The 22418-nt window shown below is 48.2% G+C and overlaps 1 protein-coding gene across 1 annotated transcript in view; it reads left to right on the top strand.

The window, feature by feature from the left end:
- LOC140427466 (nuclear factor NF-kappa-B p105 subunit-like) overlaps window positions 1-22418 on the top strand; it is a 117351-nt gene that overhangs the window by 79264 nt on the left and 15669 nt on the right. Inside the window, exons 7-10 of the mRNA XM_072512988.1 lie at window positions 358-516; window positions 1910-2014; window positions 4623-4714; window positions 10706-10844. Of these exons, the coding sequence (XP_072369089.1) occupies window positions 358-516; window positions 1910-2014; window positions 4623-4714; window positions 10706-10844 (495 nt within the window). The remainder of the gene's footprint in view (window positions 1-357; window positions 517-1909; window positions 2015-4622; window positions 4715-10705; window positions 10845-22418) is intronic.

A 22418-nucleotide genomic window follows, 5' to 3' on the forward strand; every position in this document is an offset into this window, starting at 1 on the left:
ATGTCAACACCCAGGGCTGAGTTCTCGCCGTCGGTATTCTCCATTTTGCCGTCAACCCAGGGGTTTTCCCATGGCATGGGGCTGCCCCACAATGGGAAGCCCCATTGACCAGCCGGCGAAACGGAGAATCCCGACGGCTGGTGCGGCGAGACGGAAAAACCCTCCCTTAGTTTCTGAAACAGAGAATCCCTCCCAAGGTATGGTCGCAACTAAATGGGCAAGGACAAGTCAAACTAATGTCAGGTGCCATTTGTTACCTTACTGCAGCAAATTATTGCTTCATATATAATAGTGACACAACTTGGTGTTGCCTAGCAAGTTTAGGGTTAATGCCATGTTAATCTGTTTTGATGTCAGAAGAAGACAGAGAAAGAATCCATCGGGAAGCTCAGAAGCAGACTAAGTACATGGATCTCAGTGTCATTCGGCTGATGTTTACTCCATATCTACCAGGAAGTGATGGCAAATTTACTCGCAGGCTCAGCTCAGTTATATCGGATCCCATCTATGACAGCAGTGAGTACTTTTAAAATGGACCGTATATGTTGATATATGTATATATTTAAATAAAATAAATAAGTTATGCTTTCATATCAGAAATTATTATTCTGTGCAGTCATAATAAATGTTCCTTGCTGCTTCAAACAATATCACAGCAGGGCTTTTCAGTCGTGACTCATGGCATCAAACCTTTAGCATGATAGAAAATGTATGGCTGTTATGGAACTGTGAAAATTAAATCCAAATTTTGAATAAAGTAATTCTTCAACACTCAATTTTCTTAGTATCTTAAACAGTGCAAAAAATTTTTAAATTCAGGTTGTTTGTGAGTTTATGAAATTCCAGAATTCCTAATTTGGCTCCAGAAAAGCACTGCAACAAGACTACCAGCAACAGACACACCTTCCTGACAGTCAGCGGAAAAATTGGAGCACACATTGATGCTTTGACTGTAGAGGCTGAAGCCCATAAAGAGCCAAAGATATGAGGGGCATTTTCTAAATCTTTGGCTCCATAAAATACCAGCACCTATCTGCTAAAGATAATTCAGCTGCTGAGAAGCAATTTGAAGCTTTGTGAGACGATTATTAGACTTGCAACAGGACTCACATCAGGAGCTGAATTTTACATGCACCTGGCGGGCAGGTATCCTGGGGAGGGGGGTTACCGATTGCGGGATCCCCCCACCCCCACCGCACCCCACCTGAGACTGAACTCTCCCTTTCCTTCCTACACCCTTCTTCTCTTAAACTCACTCTGTCCCTCCACCCCACCCTGCCAATGCCACGTCCCCAGCACTCCCAAACCCTTCAGGCCAAAGGCCCCGTACTTACCTGCTCCAGGGACCCTAGGACTTGGGTTCACTCTTCAGCTCCAGTCCTGGCAGTTGCCACTGACATTCTCCTTGCATTGCCGGGCCTGATGGAAACTGCCAGCCAATTCCGAGGGCTGTATTTCCACCCCAGTGAGGGGTTGGAGACCCACCGGATCTTCATAATGAGCCCCGTAGCATGTTATTGCTACAGGGCCACTTGATGTGGAGTCGGTCGGCTTCACACTGACATGGGTTCCGGGCATGGGGCATGCCGTCCGCCCTTCTGTATTATTCAGACCCAGATGTTAGCTGGCAATCCTGTGAGTTTAGGAAGAGTGTAATGGGAAAAACTCTGCAAAATACCCCAGACATGCCCATAAAGCTTTCTGTTGATGTTGCCGACTTTATACAGAATAGAAACCTGTCAAACCCTTGTTCTACTCCAAATTCTGCCCTCCCCCAAACACTAACATTTAATTTTCTGTTACTTCATCATTTTTATTGGTGCGTTACTTGTCCGTCACTGGAAAGAAGTTAGTGGCAGTTTGCATAAAATAAATATTTCATGTTTCCTTTAAATATTTCCTTTTATAGAAGCGCCGAATGCAACAAGTCTGCGAATAGTAAGAATGGCCAAAACAGCTGGGAGTGTGATGGGCGGGGACGAAGTATTTCTGCTGTGTGATAAAGTTCAAAAAGGTGAACAATTTCATGATTTAATTAACGTTTCAAGTTATCTCCAGGGAGGCAATTATGCCCCCGTGTTCATTGTGAGCGTAAATGGCGACATGAACGCAAAATCTTGCGAGAGTTGCGAAACAAGTTTCTTGCCAATGAGATCAATTTTCCCGATTTTCCCCTCCACGCGTGGGTGACGTAACAAGGTTCCCACCTGCAAAGGGCGAAAACCTCATATAAATGGATTTTAATATAATTACCGGGCCTCCTCGCCACATGATTTCCCCCCTCACTGAAAATGCAGACCTTGCTGCAAGGGGCGTCACATTGGCAAGGTTTGCAACAGCTTCAGAACAATAGGAGTCAGACAAGGGGAACCCTCTGGGGGCACCAAGGTAAGTATAGTCCCTGAGGAAGAGGCACATGCCCAGGCCAACCTGGCAGTGTCAACCTCAGCTGGGGGTAGTGCCAGGGGAGGGCCCTCTAGGGAGCCCCATTGGATGGGGTTTCTTTTATGTGTGGTGGGAGGGGGAGGGGAAAGGGTTGACGCCTTTAAAGAGGGGGGCTTCAGCGCTGATCGTGTTGCCCTTTAAAGATGACACCCCTTACCGACTCTATCAGGCCCCGCCCCACCAGACTGATGGCGTAAACCCTTTCCCCTCCCCCCAGATTATTTCGGTCAGTGTGGCTGAACATCTGGTCTGAAAATTCACACTGGTTTTCAGTCTGACACTCTGACAAATTATGGAAAACTTCCGGCCCTAAGATTTTTTCTTATGCCTTTAAAACTAATTATATACTGCTTATCCTGATGATTATTAGTTAGAGTTGTAAAATGTTATTGCTTGACAGGTTATTTCTTCATTTTTAATTTACTATGTGTAAGCTCAAACAAATCATTGGGCCAAATCAACCAGTCTCCAGATAGTCAAAGACCAGGGCCGGGATTCTCCCCTACCCGGCGGGGCGGGGGGTCCCGGCGGGATGGAGTGGCGGGAACCACTCCGGCGTCGGGCCGCCCCACAGGTGCGGATTTCTCCGCACCTTTAGGGGCCAAGCCCTCACCTTGAGGGGCTCGGCCCGGGCCGGAGTGGTTGGCGCACGGGAAAGGCCTTTGGCGCCACGCCAGCCGGGGCCGAAAGGATTTCGCCGGCCGGCAGAAGTCCTCGCATGCGCAGGAGCGTCAGCGGCTGCTGACGTCATCCCTGTGCATGCGCAGGGGGGGGTCTCTTCCGCGTCGGCCATGGTGAAGGCTGTGGCCGAGGTGGAGGGAAAAGAGTGCCTCCACGGCAGAGGCCCGCCCGCGGATCGGTGGGCCCCGATCGTGGGCCAGGCCACCATGGGGGCACCCCCCGGGGCCAGATCACCCCACGCCCCCCCAGGACCCCGGAGCCTGCCCCGCCGCCTGGTCCCGCCGGTAAGAGAGGTGGTTTGATACTCGCCGGCGGGACTGGCATTCCAGCAGCGTGACTTCGGCCCATCGCGGGCCGGAGAAACGCCGGGGGGAGGCTTGCCGACCGGCACAGCGCGATTCCGCCGAATATCCAGTGCCGGAGAATTCGGCAACCTGCGGGGGCGGGATTCACGCCAGCCCCCACCGATTCTCCGACCCGGCGGGGGGTCGGAGAATCCCGCCCCTGATGTACTGCTGAAGATGAGTTTCGGGATCCGGTGAAAATCCTGATATGCGGACTTATGTCGGAAATGCCAGGGTAGTTTAAACTTCTTATGAGCAATTCCACTGTTCCCCAGGAACCTCCCTGAATGTCTCCATGAGTTAGAGTTGGAGACGTTGGATAGTTCCACCATGCTAATCTGGATAGTTACCCAGAAATGCTAGGCCGATTAAAACCTAGTCTAACATCTCGATAACTATACTGCTGCCTTAACCACCCAAAAAAAACCCAGTCCAACCTGACTACCCGCAATCTGGCTATACTTTCCAACCATCCAACTACACCCCCCCCCCCCCACCCCCACCCCCCGACCTGACCATTCTTTGACCTGGCTTTTCCTCCTAACCACCCGACTGATCGCCGCCGACCAGCCCTCAACTATCTTCTAAACCACCCGACTACTCCTGACTTGCTTAGTACCCCTGACCTGCTCAGAGCTCCCAGCCAGCTTACTACCCTCCCAACCCAACCCAACTACCAACAACAACCTTCTGACTAGTTCCCGAGCTAACTGCTCAATCACCCACCTACCCACCTACTCCCTACCGACTTACTCATCTAACCCACTTACCCACCTTACCCAATGTAACCACCTATCCATTCACCTAGTCACTCACTCATCTGCTCACGCATTTACTAACATTGGGAATAGACCTCGAAACATACAATACAGCAGCGTGTGCCATTAAAAAGGGGGCATGTTCCGCCTTCCCCAGACTCTTCTCTGCTCTGGTGACGTTTCCCAAGGGGTGCTGTGCATTTATGTCAAAACGAGGATTGGTGGGGCCCAGAAGAAAGGTGCAGCAGTTTTGAGGCAGGGGAATTTACAAATGCAACGGAAACCCAACCCTCATTGCGCCTGCTCAGAAATTGCGGGCCAATATCCTTTTATTAATACACAATAAAGGAACTTATAATTATCAAAGTTTGGATCATTACATTTTCTTCCTCAGATGATATTCAGGTACGTTTCTACCAAGAGGATGAGAGTGGTCACATTTGGGAGGCATTTGGAAAATTTGGTGCTGCAGATGTTCACAGACAGGTAGATACCTCAAAATATTTCACCGCTGGCAAAAACTTGACACTCTTTCAAATTAATACGAAGATGAAATGAAACAGTTTCAATTTAGTCGGATGGTAACATGGATTTTAAATTTGGTATTAATCACAAGAGCTCCCTAGTCATTTTCTTCACATCTAGTAGAAAGTATCAGTTCCACAGGTAAGTCCAAGTTTCCAAGGAACTGAAATATGAATTTATATGTGAGGTAGTCTCAGTGGTACCATGCCTGAGATAAACAGTCCATGCCTTATCTTGCTGATAATCACACTGGAATTTAATAAAAGATAACTCTCATTCACCTATTCTCCATGATTGGCAAGTAATGCTCTTGGCAGAATGTATATTGCAGGCAATAAACGACAAACCAATTTATTTTAAGAAATAAGAGTAAGTAAAATATTGAGTAAGATTTCCATAGAATCCCTCCAGTGCAAAAGGAGGCCATTCGGCCTATCGAGTCTGCATCGACCCTCCAAAAGAGCACTCTACCTAGGCCCATTCCCCACCCTATCCCCGTAACCCTATACATTAATCATGACCAATCCACTTAACCTGCAGATCTCTAGCAGATTTCACTAGATTATAATTCCTCACATAAACTCCCTGAGTGTCTTTAAAAGAATAAAGTCAAATACTTTAACAATACTTAAACTACTTGTGTCATTGGTGAATCATTTTTAGTAAAGTCATAAGACAGATCTTCCTCTTTAGCATCTAAACGCAAGTGCTTGCTGATAGGGAAGGATTTATCTCAAAGATTAAATGTAAGTTCCTTGCAATTTTCTGACCATTTATTTTAATACACAACAAATTGTGGACTGTATTGGCGGACTTGGGCTGTATTTTCCATTTGAAGTGAGAATCGGATAACTGACCATTCCCCAATGTCACAATCCTGCCTCATGAGTGACCTTGCCCACCCACCGTATTTTAACCACACAGATTTGTGGGCGGGCTGGAGTTGGGGGTGCCACCTCCTGAAGCAGGAAGAAGACAGAAATGGAGGTGTATGGTTGCCAAGGCATGCACATTTGAAGGCCTGCCTCCAGTCACCGGGATATTAACCCAGTTCTATAGATGAATATGATGGTGAGGCCCACTCCTCCCCGTCTTTCACCCCTCATCTCCATAATACCCATGACCACGCTCACCCCTTCTCCTCCCAATTGGCACTCAACCAGCCTGCATGCTCCTCAATCCACAAGCCCACTCACCTAGGGTGCGATTCTCCGCTCCCGCGCCGGTTGGGAGAATCGCCTGGGTCGCCAAATTTTCCCGCGACGCCGGTCCGACGCCCTCCCGCGATTCTCCCAAGCGGCGAGAACGACCCCGTCGCATTCCGCGCGGCACAGGCCGGAGAATCGCCCGAGACACCCAAAATGGTGACTCTCCGACACCCCTGCTATTCTCAGGCCCGGAGGGGCCGAGCGGCCAGCCCAAAACGGCGGGTTCCCCCGGCGCCGTCCACACCTGGTCGCTGCTGGCGAGAACAGCGCAGGAACACTGGGTGGGGCGGCCTGTGGGGGGGGGGAGGGGGGATCCTGCACCGGGGGGGCCTCAAATGGGGTCTGGCCCACGATTGGTGCCCACCGATCGTCGGACCGGCCTCTCTGAAGGAGGACCTCCTTTCTTCTGCAGCCCCGCAAGATCCGTCTGACATCTTCTTGCGGGGCGGACTCAGAGAGGACGGCAACCACGCATGCGCGGGTTGGCGCCGGCCAACCCGCGCATGTGCGGGTGATGCCAGTTATGCGCCGCTGGCCGCGTCATGTATGTGGCGCCGCCTTTACACGGCGCCAAGGCCTGGCACGTGTAAATGACGCGGCGCCGCTCCTAGCCCATTATCGGGCCCTGAATCGGTCGGGATAGGGGCCGTTTCGTGCCATCGTGAACCTCAATGGTGTTCACGACGGCGCAAACACTCCATTTCGGAGAATCCCGCCCCTAGTATCCACAATTCCACAATGTACAGAACCATTGAGCCATATAATAACTGCTCATAAAATTGTCAAGATAAACAATCAATTAGATACCACTTCAAAAACAGACCCCATTAAATAGTCATATGACTGTTGGGATAAATACACAGTCATTCAAAAACCACTTCAAAAAATTATGTGGTCATAAAACTGGCAACACCATCAAACTCACAGTTCCCTTGACAACTGTCAACAGCACCAATTGAAATGAATTCACCAGTGGGGTTTGATACTCAGCAAAGCATTATTTATAGGTTTCCATTGAACAGCTATTTAAGTAAAACTTTCCAGAGCTGAATATGTTAAATCCTTTAAAGACATCAAAAGAGATTAGCCATCTGTTCAAGTTTTCAAGCGAGAATCGATTTCTGAGCTGTTATGTGCTCAAACTTTATATCAGGGGGACAAATACCTGAGCCATCGCTCAATGCAAATACTAAATCACAGATTCAGTCAAATCTAAATATCACTATTGCTCAATGTAGTAGAGCACTTTATCTAATGGATAATGTATTCTAATGCATCACAAGACTTTCCCACTTTCACAATACGGATCAATTTTACATTTACACATCTTTTATGAGGTCCTTTCATCAATCACTACATTAAAAACTTGTTCAACTTATCATACAGCATTACATTATGTGAAGTTGTCAACACCTTTTGAACCTGCCTGACTCCAGAGTAGTGTTACCCATATTTCACAACCTCTTTGATTGAACATATGCTACTTTCACCTTCACTCCATGGAAATTGCAAGGGATCTCAAATGACCACTTCCACGCAGTCAGAAATGCTGCGTGTAGGCTCATGTACTATCCCCTTTCCCACACCAGTAAAATTGCTGGTGATGGGAATGGGAGAGGGGCTTTCAAATGCTTGACCTGCCTGTCTCTTTTTCAGCCTGCTTGACATGGGTTTGCCCCACATAAAGGTGGGAAAATCCAGCCCTTTGTTGATGCAGTAAATTTGGGCCCAAATTTTCATCCCCGAGTTGGGTTTGCAGAGTTGTGAGAGTTTCCGGCCTTTAAAAATGTCCACCCGAGGGCAGCACGGTGGCGCAGTGAGTTAGCCCTGTAGCCTTACGGCACCTAGATCCCAGGTTCGATCCCGGCTCTGGGTCACTGTCCGTGTAGAGTTTGCACATTCTCCCCAAAGATGTGCAGGCTAGGTGGATTGACCACGCTAAATTGCCCCTTAATTGGAAAAAATGAATTGGGTACGCTAAATTTATTAATTTTTTTTAAATGTCCACCCGCAGGTTAAAATTTTGGACCTGTGCAAACGCAAGCATAACCATCCATAAACTGTACCAAGGGTACAAAAAGTACCAAAAGGTACATTAAACAGTATGCACCTGTCACCAAGAGGCCTCGGAAGGCACAGTGACTTCTGCAAACATATAACAGATAAATTTCCTCAAACGAGTGAAAGAACATGTGAAAATATATATAACTGGTACCAAAGTCCGTCATTCAGCCCTCTCCCAACCCATGTTCCTTGATGAAGTCATTCGCCTCTTCTGGCATCACAAAATAATATTCCTGGCCCTCAAAGGTTACCGAAAGTTTGGCTGGGTACAGTACCCCAAGCAGATCTTGCACTGATACAGTGCCGCCTTGGCCTTATTAAACCCGCCCATCTCTTGGCCAGGTCCAATGTCCTGGTATATTCTGACCCGATTCCTTTCCCAGCTGCAATCCTGACTCGCCCTGGCCCACCTCAAAATCTTTTCTTTGTCCTGAAACTTGTGCATACGCACAATCACTACCTGCGGCTGCTCCCCGGCTCTCAGCTTCTGCCTCAAGGACCTGTGGTCCCAGTCCACATCCAGGGCCTTCTCTAGAACCTGATCCTCTACCAACCTCGCCAACATCCTTGCGACATAGCTCGAGGCACTGGTTCCTTCAACTCCCTCTTGCAGGCCCACAATATGAAGTTTTTTTTTCTTTATAAATTTAGAGTGCCTAATTCATTTTTTCCAATTAAGGGGCAATTTAGTGTGGTCAGTCCACCTACCCTGCACATCTTTGGGTTGTGGGGGCAAAACCCACGCAAACACGGGGTGAATGTGCAAACTCCACACAGACAGTGACACAGAGCCGGGATCGAACCTGGGACCTTGGTGCCGTGAGGCAGCAGCGCTAACCACTATACCACCGTGCTGCCCCTAATATGAAGATTCTGCTGCCGAGATTGATTCTCTTTGTCCTTCACCCTCGCACAAAGCATCTTGCTAACATCCCCCAGGATTACCATCTCTGCTTCCAGCGTAAGGACACTCTGGTCGGACACTACCTTCTGCACCTCTGGATCCTTGCTCCTTGCACCTCCAAGCACCTCCCCACCTGATCAAGGTCCGGCGAAGAGGTGCAACTGCCCCCTCAATCACCTTCAAAGGTCTTCCTGCATTGCCTTCCATTGCTGCCAAAATTCCTCCTTGATGAAACTCATAAACTGTTCCATTGGCAGCTTCACCATTAACGATTACCCTTCCCCCTCTGCCATTTTCTCAGTTTGTGCTGCGCCACGAGTCCCCTCCAACTCTTGGGCCAAGCCTTTCACTGCCTTTAACCAGATCTGATAACCCACAGTCATTCTAGTGCAGGAGAGAACTAATCACCCTCCACTCTCCTCACAACTTTCCACCAGAGTCCCCCAAAAATCGAGTATGAAGATCCAAAACCAACGCCTCCAGACAGGAGCAACCTTGTGTGTGACTGATCACACCATGGCCGCCTTCAGAAGTCTCCTTCACAGGCCTATTCAAAGAGAAATCCAGGTATCCCCACTGCCTGGATCTCTCCCCATATCCCAGCTTTATCTTCTCCTTCAAGGACTTATTCAATTTTCTTTTCAAGGCTACTATTAAATCTATATCCATAACCCTATCAGGCCGTGCATTCCAAAACCTAAATGCTTATTATGAATGAATGAATATTGCTTATTGTCACAAGTAGGCTTCAAATGAAGTGTGTGAAAAGCCCCTAGTCGCCACATTCTGGCGCCTGTTCGGGGAGGCTGGCACAGGAATTGAACCGTGCTGCTGGCCTGCCTTAGTCTGCTTTCAAAGCCAGCGATTTAGCCCAGTGTGCTAAAGCAGCTCCTATGTAAAAAGGTTTTGCTTACATCGCCTCAAATTCTTTTACAAATCACCTTAAATCAGGTTATCAACTCTTCAGTCTTGGAAACAATTTCTCCTTATTTAATCGTTCATGATTTTAAACACCTCCATAAAATCTCCTCTTAACCTTCTCCACTCAGCGGCATGGTGTTGCAGTGGTTAGCACTGCTGCCTCATGGTGCCGAGGATCTGGGTTCGATCCCTGCCGCGGGTCACTGTCCGTGTGGAGTTTGCACATTCTCCCCGTGTATGCGTGGGTCTCACCCCCACAACCCAAAGGTATGCAGGGTAGGTGAATTGGCCGCGCTAAATTGCCCCTCAATAAAAAAAATTAAAAACCTTCTCTGCTCTAATAAATTCAACCCAGCTTCTTAAGTCTATCCATTTAATTGAAATTCTTCATCCCTGCAATAATTCAAAAATACGTTTTTCTTAACAATAGTTGTCCCAATATAATCTTTATCCTTTCTCATGCACATGTAGCACTGATATTAATTTCCTTTGTTTTGCAGAAATCCCTAGAATGTATTTATTCTCCCTTTAATCAATGCAACACCAATATATCTTGTTGCATATTGTCGGCTATAGATTTATCAATGATGAATTGCCCAGCATTTATTCAATTTTTAGGAATGTGCTTTGGTTTAGAAACCATTTCACTTAAAACCAAGAGGCTTGACAATAGATATTGAACCTATAACAAAACAGCCTGAAAGAAAATAGAAAATTTAGAGGAAAATTGGATTCAGTACCCTTTCAAATCAGTGTGCTCTACTTGCTCTTGATTCTATTCATAGTCATGTGGGCTCACGTTTAGATTGCTCTCAGGGAATATAGCAAATTATAAAATTCTGTTATGTTTTTCAGTTTGCTATTGTTTTCAAGACACCAAAATATTTTGACATTCACATCGCAAAACCTGTCTCAGTGTTTGTCCAGTTACGGAGACGTTCTGATGGTGAAATGAGTCAACCAAAACCATTTATATATTACCCACATACGAAGAGTAAGTATTCTTAGGCTGTAGTCCTGTTTCCCTATTGTTAATTGCGGTTATTAAATACCCGACAAATTGTAAATAGAATTTGACATTCTATGTCATTTTTACTTGTGAATTGCAGCATATGGAGTAATTTATAAAGCATATAAAGTTTAAATTCTATATGGCTTCCATATTAAACTGATAACGTTCTACCTTTTATGAGCTGCTCTGTTAACCCTCCTTGGCTGTTGTAGATCATGACCTCTCTATGGCTTTCATTAACAACCAGTTATCAGAAGTTGCACACTTCAGCATTTCACTACAAGATGGAACATTTCATCACAGTAAGGTTCTAGAACTAATGGATTAGCTTTTTACTGAACAATCTTGTTGAGAAAATGTCACATATTTGGGTAACAGACAGACTGGGAATTGGAACCCAAGTGTCTGATTTGGTGAGTCTTACACTAACTGGCGACTTTTCATTTCTCTTTTAAATGCATTATATTACCAACGTGTATCAAAAAAGGTTACTACACATAAACACCCCAAGAAACACACTTACCAGCAATCAACTATACAGTCTGTACAAATCCCCCCCCCCCCCCCCCCCCCGCTCCCCCCCCCCCCCCCCCCCACCCATCCCGTGGTGAACAGCTTGCCAAACATGGTCACAAACATCCCCTACCTTGTCTCAAACCCCCCTGCAGAGCCCCTTAACTCGTATTTTATCTTCTCCAACCGCAGGAAGTCATACAGGTCACCCAACCAAGCCGCTACCCTCAGTGGCGATGCCAACCGCCACTCCAGTAAAATTCTCTGCCGTGCATTCAGAGAGGCGAAGGCCATGACATCGGCCTTCCTCCTTTTCATGAGCTCCAGCTTCTCTGAAACTCACAATATTGCCACCAAAGGGTCAGGGTCCACTTCCTCCTCCACTATCTTGGCTAAGACCTGAACACTCCCGCCCAGAATCTTCACAATTTTTCGCAACCCCAAAACATGTGTGTATGATTCGCTGGCCCCCGCCCACACCTCTCACACTCATCTGGTACCCCCTGAAAGAACCCACTCATTCTCGCCCGAGTCACATGTATAGCCACCTAAAGTGGCCAACTCCCGATTTAAAATGGCGAACGGCAAAGGCTGATGGGAAAGTCAGCCAACAAGACAGAAACCAGTGGCTGCAGGTTTGCTGTGTATTTACCTCTGCAAAAACCAGACAACATCGATACCAGCGGCCATCAGCATAACAAAGTAACAACCACCTGCATACTGATGAGCAATCCCCAGGAACAATAAGTAACATTTTGGACACACAAAGCAAAGCCAGACTCCTCGGCGCCAGCAGGAGCCGACACAATGTAGGTGAACGAGCACCTCAAGACCGCCCATCGATCAGGGAACCGCTCCAGTATTGGAGAAAATCGAACCAAACGATTGGGACAAAGTCCAATCACTTGGGACCAGGAACAGGGTCCGCCCCGAAAGGCGGGATGCCCCTGGGGACTATAAGAGTTGAGCCCCAAGTTCAAATCGCTCTCTCTTCTTCCTGCCCGGGTCACCCAGCAACACGAACCAGCATTGGCCGTGACCGGTGCAGTGATAGTCGATTAATGTAAGTCTTCATTCAACGCTCGCTACGAGACAGGCGCTCCTAGCTACCAATCCGTACCAACTTCGAATCCCGCAGGCTCAGAACCGAAAAAAAGGCCATTTGTTCCCCTGACCTGGTGGGCCAGTCCAAAGTTAAGTATAGGCCTGTTAGTTATAGAAGTAGCTTAGATGTAGAATTTGTGCATGAGTAGCGATTACTGTGGATAATAAATGTGCTTTGATTTAAATCTCACTAATCGGTGTATTGGATTATTGATCATTACTCGTACTTGAACCTCGTGGCGGTATCATAAAGATACCTGGCGAGAGCAAAGGTAATAAAACAGAGCAGTTGAACCAAGGAGAAAATCAGCAACATTATTTGGTGACATACTGACGGGACCTGATCTAGAAGTGGAAAACCACTCCGGGAGAACCCAGAATTTGAATCAGAGATCCAATTGGAAACAGAAAACCACAAGTGTTCAAGCAGTTCTGATCAATACTCATAATTCGGAAGTGTGTGTATGCATGCGTAATTAACAGGGCTATAAGGGAAAACTGATAGATTTTTTGTTGCGACAAAACTGTCGGAAGTTTGTATATCGGAAAGTAGCGAAAGCCGTACCCGTAATTACAGCACCACCTTAATACCCCTGTCCTAAATTTGAAGAGCAGCATTCGGATTAATACCCCTGTCCCACATTTGAAGAGCAGCATTCAGATAGGAAAGATGGCAATGCAGGCAATGCAGCACCTCATGAACCCAGAGGAATTTGCGGTCGCAGCGACCAGCAGCAGTAGAGTGGGACAATGTCCCATTTGGGAGGAAGAGATCAGGAAATATCTCAAAGGGAATGAATTCTGTGACAATGAGGAATCAGGCCCCGGGAGTATATGACATACTTGGTGGGAGAACCTGAGCGAGATCCACAAAAAGAGCTTAGGGAAAGCTCACAAGCCGATGGCAATCGTATCCTGCTTGGCACAATTGCGAGGCATAGAGGAGGTCGTTAGGACGCTCCGGAAAGAAGTTGAGGGCATGCATCGAATGAGTAAGGTCGATGTAAGCGAGGTAGAAAAGGAGAATTTGGAATTGAGAAGGAAGTTGGCAGCAAAAGATGGAGAGGTGTAGGATGCCAAAAGGGCACACCAGTCTTGTCTGGCACACCTAAGCAGCTTCCAGTCTCAATATGAAAAGGCCTATCAGGACACGCAACGTGCAGTCCTGGTACGTGAGGAAACGGAAAAGCAGGTAGAGGCATTACAGAGACAGTGTAGTGACCTCAAGGCAGCATTAAGAGCTCTCCATGCTGCCACCACAGAACAAAGACAAAGCACGTTAGATCACGCAAAGTGCCGGAAGCAGATTGCAGAGCTGCAATCGCTGCTTTCAGTTCAGAAAGGTTTCCAGGAAACCTTTGGAGAAAAATTAGATCAGGAAGACGGCCCTGATTGGGAAGAATTGAACAAAACAGCACAGAGATATGTTCAGGGAACATGTGCGCAGGGAAAGCCACAAAAAAGGAAAGTGCCCCAACCCCCCACACAGCAGATAGTTCAGGCTCCGATGAACCCAGTCACCACCCACCGCACAGCAACATCGGACGATGCAGAATTTCTAGACTCCACCCCCTGAACAGTGACCCAATTACCAGACGCGTGCGATAAGATCACACCATTCCTCCCCACCTCAGACCCCCACCATTTCTTTGCCACAGTAAAACATCAGGCGACCATGTACGGCCTGGATGAGCGAGAGCATGTAAAGCTCACAGTTTTAAGTTTAGACCCTTCAGTAGCAGCAGCCCTTCCCGAGCCACAGAATGTAGGAGGAGGCACCCTTGCAGAATTGCATACCGTGATCCTGGATGCGATTGGGTATAACCGGGGTGACCCCGTAGATGGCTTCAACAAATGTAGGCAAAAGAAATCCGAGCACCCCACAGCATTTGCTGGACGGCTGTGGATCCACTTTGCAGCAGTCTTTAGAGACTTAGACCGTGCCCATTTGTCCCCAGACAACATGGCCAAATGGACTCACACCCTTATCTCCCATGCCACAGAAACTGGACAGAAAGCCTGCGCGAGTTATGATCCCTCAGAGGAGGCCCATAACGAGAAGTGGGAAGTGAAAAGATTGTCCCACGCTTGGGAGCAATCTATACAAAGTGAACCCGCAGTCAAGAATCCCGAGGAAAAGCAGGCCGACGCAGATATACAGGCAATAAAAACACACCAGAACCCCGCATGGGTGAATGAAGGAAAGAACAGCCCCCCCACCCAAGTCATAGGAGTGTTACAACTGTGGACAGTTGGGACACTTCGCAAGAGAGTGCAATGCCCCTAGAAAGCCACAGAGAGCCCAGCAGACGGGCACTCTGAGTAAGATAAAGACAGAGCCCATTCATAGCGTTAGCGCCCGTTCAGATCAGACGGACTTGACCAGAACGGACTGACGGTGTACGGGCTCCCCCAGTTGGGTCTGTGACACCCTTTGGGATAGGTCCGGACGACCGGTAGTTGCAGCAAAAATTCGGGGACAACCCACACCACAATAAATTCCTCCTCCATGTTCCAAAAGGACACGTGGCCCACTACAGCCACTATCACCCTCAGCGGCTTTACAGGCCACTCACAGCAGGGACACATCACAGCCCCTGTACACATTCAAATCGGTACCATCACCACCAAGCACCCCGTAGTTTTAGTTGACCTGCCCCACACAGCAGAACACATTCTGGGTTTCGATTTCATGAATTCCCACAATCTTTCATTTGATCCAGTCAACCAGTGTGTCTGGAAGATGGCAAAATCCGCAAGAGCCCCCGCAACGCTCAACATAGGAAAGTATGTGAACGAAATTAGCGCTGTAGGCGAATTTTGGTTCAACCCGACCACGCTTAGTACAGACAAGCAGGTTAGGGCAGTTCTGCAAAAGAACAGGGCAGCATTCGCGACTGTGGACGGATGACTGGCTCCGTACAAATAACAGGACCTGACCCTAGACCTCAAAAACAGTATGGATTTCCCCAAGAGGCAGAGGGAGAAATCTCCAAGGTAATAGAAAGCTTATTAGAGCAGGGAGTACTTGGATCAGTAGCCTCCACTAATAAAGCCCCGATTTGGACAGTGAGAAAGCCCGACGGATCATGGTGACTGACCATCGATTACCGGGAACTCAACAAAATCACCCCCGCAGCAGCCCCCACAGTAGCAACAAGTCCCAAGACCATGCTCAAGCAGGGACTCAATTCCCGATTCTTTACGGTTTTGGATGTCAGTAATGGATTCTGGTCCATTCCATTGGCAAAGGCGTGCCAGTACAAATTTGCCTTCACCTTTAAAGCACAGCAGTACACGTGGTCATGCCTGCCACAAGGCTTCCACACCTCCCCCTCCATTTTCCACCGACAGCTGGCAAATGGTTTAGCCAAATTCTCTCGCCCCGAATGTCTGGTACAGTACGTAGACGACCTACTACTGCAGACAGACACCAAGGAAGAGCACATTGAGCTTCTGTCCGAACTCCTGGAACTCTTACATTCATTCGGTTGTAAAGTCAACCCCAAAAAGGCCCAGATTTTGGAAGATAAAGTGATATGTTTGGGAACAATTATCACACATGGTAAACGCGAGATCGAGCATAAAAGGATTGACTCGATTGCTAAATTGCCCCGTCCCCAGAATATTTCAGCCCTCCGGTTGTTTTTAGGACTGGTTGGCTGCTGCCGAAACCACATTGACGGTTTCGCCAGCAAGGCAGCACCCCTCTCAGATCCCCTAAAGAAAGGAGCCCCCTGGGAATGGCTTCCGCAGCATACGGATGCTGTGGACTCTTTAAAACAGGCACTCATAGCAGCCCCCGCACTACAAGTTCCAGACCCGCTTTCCCCTTACGCTATAGAGGTAGCGACCACAGACCGCACCCTTCCGGCCGTGCTCCTCCAGGAACGGCACGACCAGTTAAGGCCCGTAGCTTACGCCTCCAGAATTTTAGATGCTGTGGAGCAGGGATTTTCAGCCTGTGAGAGGCACCTGCTCGCAGTATTTTGGGCAGTGCAGTATTTTTCATATATTACCGGACTGAACCCCATCACAATTCTCACCGAACACACCCCCACCCAACTTTTACTGGACGGACGACTCAAGGATGGTACAGTAAGCCAGATTAGAGCAGCTAGATGGACCCTTCTCTTGCAGGGACGGGACATCACTGTTAAATGGACAAAGAGGCACACCTTTTTAGCCGACAACTTACAGTACCCCGGGACCCCCAATGAATGTGAAATTATCTCTCCACACCACAACACAGGCCCCTTTATTGCTAAAACACCCCCCAGAAAGATAGGTAGTTCAACCCAGAGCCCCCAGCACACAGACACGTGTAAGCCCATAAAGATCTATGTGGATGGATCTTCCACAGTTTTGGATGGGAAGCGCATAACAGGTTGCGGTATCTATGTCGAGGACGCGCCCTTGAGGAAATATCGTTAAAACTTCCAGGCCACTTAGGCGCGCAGGCAGCAGAGCTCGCGGCCATCGCGTATATAGTGGAACACCCAGATTCCTTCCCCAGCCCAGCAGACATATACTCAGAAAGCCTCTATGTCTGCAACAGCCTCACGGAATTCCTGCCCCTGTGGAAATCAAGAGGATTTGTTTCTGCAGACGGAAAACCTCTCCCCTCAGCCCCATTGCTCCGTCACATTTTAGAGAGAGCACAGAACAGGACTTTTGGGATAGTCAAGGCTCGTAGTCACCATCGTTCCTCCCCCCCTGGAAATGTGAAAGCCGATGCACTGGCTAAGGCAGGTTCCAGACACGGATACTTTTGGACACCCCCCGAAAGCGCACCAGTGAGTGCAGTTCAGGTCTCACAGACAAAGATCGAGGATCTAGTGGAGGCCCAGAAGCAGGACAGCAATCTCAGGGAGATTGTAAAAGGAAAATATCCAGCACCCTATGAGAGGTTCAAGAATGCACTGAGCACACATGACGGTGTGGTATTAAAAGACACCCTTTATGTGGTTCCTGAAAAGGACAGGAATCAACTGATTTGTTTGTTCCATGACGGTCATGGACATCAGGGAGTCGATCCCACTACAGCCCATCTCAAGCAGCTTTGTTGGTGGCCGAATTTAAAGGATGATGTAAATCACTACATCGAGAATTGTCTTATCTGTGCCCAGAGTAATCCGGACAGATATGCCAAAAAGGCTCAACTCAGCCACACCCGACCCATTAATGGCCCCTGGACTAACCTCCAGATTGATTTGAAAGGACCATTGCCCCCTTGCAGGAATGGCTATAAATATGTACTTGTGGTAATTGACACATTTACGAAATGGGTGGAAGTATTCCCAGCCCACACAAACACTGCAAAAACCACAGCCATGATTTTGACCCACCACATGTTCACAAGATGGGGACTCCCCCACAGCATTGAATCGGACCAAGGTTCCCATTTTACGGGACGTGTCATGCAGAACGTCCTCACGATATTTGGCATCACCCAAAAATTCCACATAGCATACCACCCACAGTCGAGTGGTATCGTGGAGCGCATGAATCGGACCCTAAAATCCACCCTCATAAAAATGGTCCAGCAAAACAACACCACTTGGGACTCAGTCCTCCCTTTCGCGCTGATGTTTTTGCGTAACACAATTTCTACTTCCACAGGTTACACCCCACACACTCTCATGACCGGACGCCCCATGAAAGGCACAGAATATTTGTTAGGTTTAGACTTGACCAGCCCCGAGGTGACGGCACTCACACACGAGAAAGCAGTGGAGCAATTAGTTGAAAATGTTAAAACGGCTCAGCGAGCAGCCGCAGTAAAATTGGGCACCAGAAAGAAACAGAGCAAGGCTTGTTTCGACAAGACAGTGCATGCGACTGAGTACAGTATAGGACACCAAGTCATGCTCTTCGTATATAACCCCAGCACATTCCTGTCACCAAAATACTCGGGTCCGTACTCCATTGCGGACAAAGTAAGCCCTTCTGTGCATAAAATAAAGTATCCCAAGAGTAAGACTGCGTGGTTCCATATAAACCAGCTGAAGGCATATGGAACACAGTCTAACCACGCACACCACGTCATGCTCGACGCAGCACACCACACCCCGCCCACAGCCAACGTAACCCTACCATCCCCAACACGTCCAGCCCAGCCACGGACTCGACCTCGACTCCACCCCCGAAATATACACTCCGCCCCGAAACGCCCACAGACTGCAGCAGCAGAGACAGCGACTGTGACTCGGACGATAGCCACAGCGCGCCTCCCTACTATCCCCATGCAACAGGACCCACACCCAGCGAATCCGACTACGATCCGAGTGATCCCTTCATGATTACTTTCCTAAACAAACCCCACCACCGACCACCGACCTACCATGACGACCCCGATTCTGTCCCCACACAACTAGACACCACCTATTGGCACAGAGACAACTCATACAGACTCGTCCGAAACGACGAGAGCGACCCCACCTCACTCCATGCAGCCCTTTCAGCCCTGATACACCCAAGAGTTTGGCACCCGGGAGAAAATGACGACCTTGGGCCTGACTCCCAAATCGAGAACCCCTTTGCCACCCTGTTCGCAACCGAGAACTGAGGTGTCCAGATGATGTTTTAAAAGGAACCGCTTGGGAGAAGTGGTGTCCTTTCTGATGGAACCTGCAGCATGTTTTATGTTGTTTGTAAGTTTGTTAAATGTTGTTTGTCAGACCGAAAAGAAAATTCACGGACCCACGCCTTTTCGGCCGAAACCTCTGAGGACTTGCCCACAGAGATTTGCTATTGGCCAGACACTAGTTCAGAGGAACTAGCTTGTCTGCAGAGAATTGTTAAGGTACCAGACGCCTGTTCGTAACTGCCCTTCTGGTTCGAAGGAAAGAACCACTACGGCAGCCCCACCACGATGACTACATTTCTTGCCCGTTCTTGTCAGTTGCTCAGGCAGTGGAGAAACGGCTTGGGACCCACCCTGCCTGGGAACCCCCCCTCTGGTCAACTACGCTCGGGTAGGGGAGACACGGCATTGGTAGCCATCCTACCCGGGGACTCCATCCAACTCTTAGCCGTCGCGGCCCATACGCACCTCATTTTGGAAATTTTAGTTCAAAAAGTTTTGTTTTCTTTAAGGTAACCCTTAAGTTGCCAACCACATGCTATTTACATCCTGAAACATTTGGATGGTAAACCGCGCAGTCTGCAAGACGGCTCACACTGGTTCATTATTTGGAAGTGTGTCTCGTCCTAAAATTCGGTTTTTGAAAACAAAAAATGAGCGAGTCACACATAGTGACCAATTATAAAGAGAGTAATTGGCACTAAAGGACAGACAGGCTATCATACGAGATGTTAAACCAAGATAGTTACAGACACTATGCCTAATTCCACAGAAAACTCCAAAAGCTCCAGGACCGGAAAAGAAAAGAAAAGAAGAAGCACCATGAGGACATCCTCCGGATGGCTTATCTTTATGGACATTTGGTTGCGAGTGATCGCGAACACCATGACCTCAAGCCCCCCCAGCTGTTAATGTTTCACTTCCCCACAGTACCCAGAGCCCAGTCACCAGCGACACCACACCATCTTGGTGCGACAGGTTTATAACCTGGTTCTCTCTGTCATATGTAATAGAAATCTTACTGATACTGGCGATACTCTGCTGCATCATGCAGACTATGCGTCTAAGAAAATGGAGAAGGAGAGCCTACCGCGCTCGAACCCCGGTATATAGGATCAGATCCCCTATTTTCGGATACAACCAGACCCCCGACCCCCACGATCTATAATAAAGAGCATTCATTTGCGATTTTATTGTAAAGAAAGAAATGTAAAGAACCTTTCATGAGCAAATTGTACGATCCTGAGCTTGACTGCCAAGCCAGGAAAAATGTGTATAAACTGCTGTGATTTTGTTTGTATGGTTGAGGAAGTTAGAATAATGAAATGTTTAAGTGAGTGTAGTGTATTAAGAATAGTCAGCGGTTCCCAGTTTTATTGTTTTGTAACGCATGTCCCTGTTTGACATAGCGCCCCTTAGAATTGTCAGTTAAAAATATTTTGCATAGTTATGGGCAGTGTAGAGGCCATGAAAGAAGTGCCCCCCAGGTCAGGGAATGGAAAGCAACATAGTTATGTGATTCTTCACGCTTCGCGTTAGGATCACAAGGAGGGTTTGTAGCCACCTAAAGTGGCCAGCTCCCGATTTAAAATGGCGAACGGCAAAGGCTGATGGGGAAAGTCAGCCAACAAGACAGAAACCAGTGGCTGCTGGTTTGCTGTGTATTTACCTCTACAAAAACCAGACAACACCGATACCAGCGGCCATCAGCATAACAAAATAACAACCATCTGCATACTGATGAGCAATCCCCGGGAACAATAAGTAACATTTTGGACACACAAAGCAAAGCCAGACTCCTCGGCGCCAGCAGGAGCCAACACAAAGGAGGTGAACGAGCACCTCAAGACCGCCCATCGATCAGAGAACCGCTCCAGTATTGGAGAAAATCGAACCAAGCGATTGGGACAAAGTCTTGGGACCAGGTACAGAGTCCGCCCCGAAAGACGGGAAGCCCCTGGGGACTATAAGAGTTGAGCCCCAAGTTCAAATCGCTCTCTCATCCTGCCCGGGTCACCCAGCAACACAAACCAGCATTGACCGTGACCGGTGCAGTGATCGTCGATTAATGTAAGTCTTAATTCAATGCTCGCTACGAGACAGGCGCTCCTAGCTACCAATCCATACCAACTTCGAACCATACCTCCTAACTAACAGGGCTATAAGGTAAAACTGATAGATTTTTTGTTGCGACAAAACTGTCGGAAGTTTGTGTATCGGAAAGTAGCGAAAGCCGTACCCGTATTTACAACACCACCTTAACACCACTGTCCCCAATTTGAAGAGCAGCATTCGGATTAATACCCCTGTCCCAAATTTGAAGAGCAGCATTCAGATAGGAAAGATGGCAATGCAGGCAATGCAGCGCCTCATGAACCCAGAGGAATTTGCAGTCGCAGCGACCAGCAGCAGTAGAGTGGAACAATGTCCCATTTGGGAGCAAGAGATCAGGAAATATCACAAAGGGAAAGCTCACAAGCCGATGGGAATCGTATCCTGCTTGGCACAATTGCGAGGCACAGAGGAGGTCGTTAGGCCTCTCCGGAAAGAAGTTGATGGCATGCGTCGAATGAGTAAGGTCGATGTAAGCAAGGTAGAAAAGGGGAATTTGGAATTGAGAAGGAAGTTGGCAGCAAAAGATGGAGAGATGGAGGATGCCAAAAGGGCACACCAGTCTTGTCTGGCACACCTAAGCAGCTTCCAGTCTCAATATGAAAAGGCCTATCAGGACACGCAACGTGCAGTCCTGGTATGTGAGGAAACGGAAAAGCAGGTAGAAGCATTACAGAGACAGTGTAGTGACCTCAAGGCAGCATTAAGAGCTCTCCATGCTGCCACCACAGAACAAACACAAAGCACGCTAGATCACGCAAAGTGCCGGAAGCAGATTGCAGAGCTGCAATCGCTGCTTTCAGTTCAGAAATGTTTCCAGGAAACCTTTGGAGAAAAATTAGATCAGGAAGACGGCCCTGATTGGGAAGAATTGAACAAAACAGCGCAGAGATATGTTCAGGGAACATGTGCGCAGGGAAAGCCACAAAAAAGGAAAGTGCCCCAACCCCCCACACAGCAGATAGTTCAAGCTCCGATGAACCCAGTCACCACCCACTGCACAGCAACATCGGACGATGCAGAATTTCTATACTCCACCCCCTTTACAGTGACCCAATTACCGGACGCGTGCGATAAGATCACACCGTTCCTCCCCACCTCAGACCCCCACCATTTCTTTGCCACAGGAAAACATCAGGCGACCATGTACGGCCTGGATGAGCGAGAGCATGTAAAGCTCACAGTTTTAAGTTTAGACCCTTCAGTAGCAGCAGCCCTTCCCGACCCACAGAATGTAGGAG

Source organism: Scyliorhinus torazame, chromosome 7 (genome assembly GCF_047496885.1).
Source record: "Scyliorhinus torazame isolate Kashiwa2021f chromosome 7, sScyTor2.1, whole genome shotgun sequence".
In the NCBI taxonomy this organism is placed as follows: Eukaryota; Metazoa; Chordata; class Chondrichthyes; order Carcharhiniformes; family Scyliorhinidae; genus Scyliorhinus; species Scyliorhinus torazame.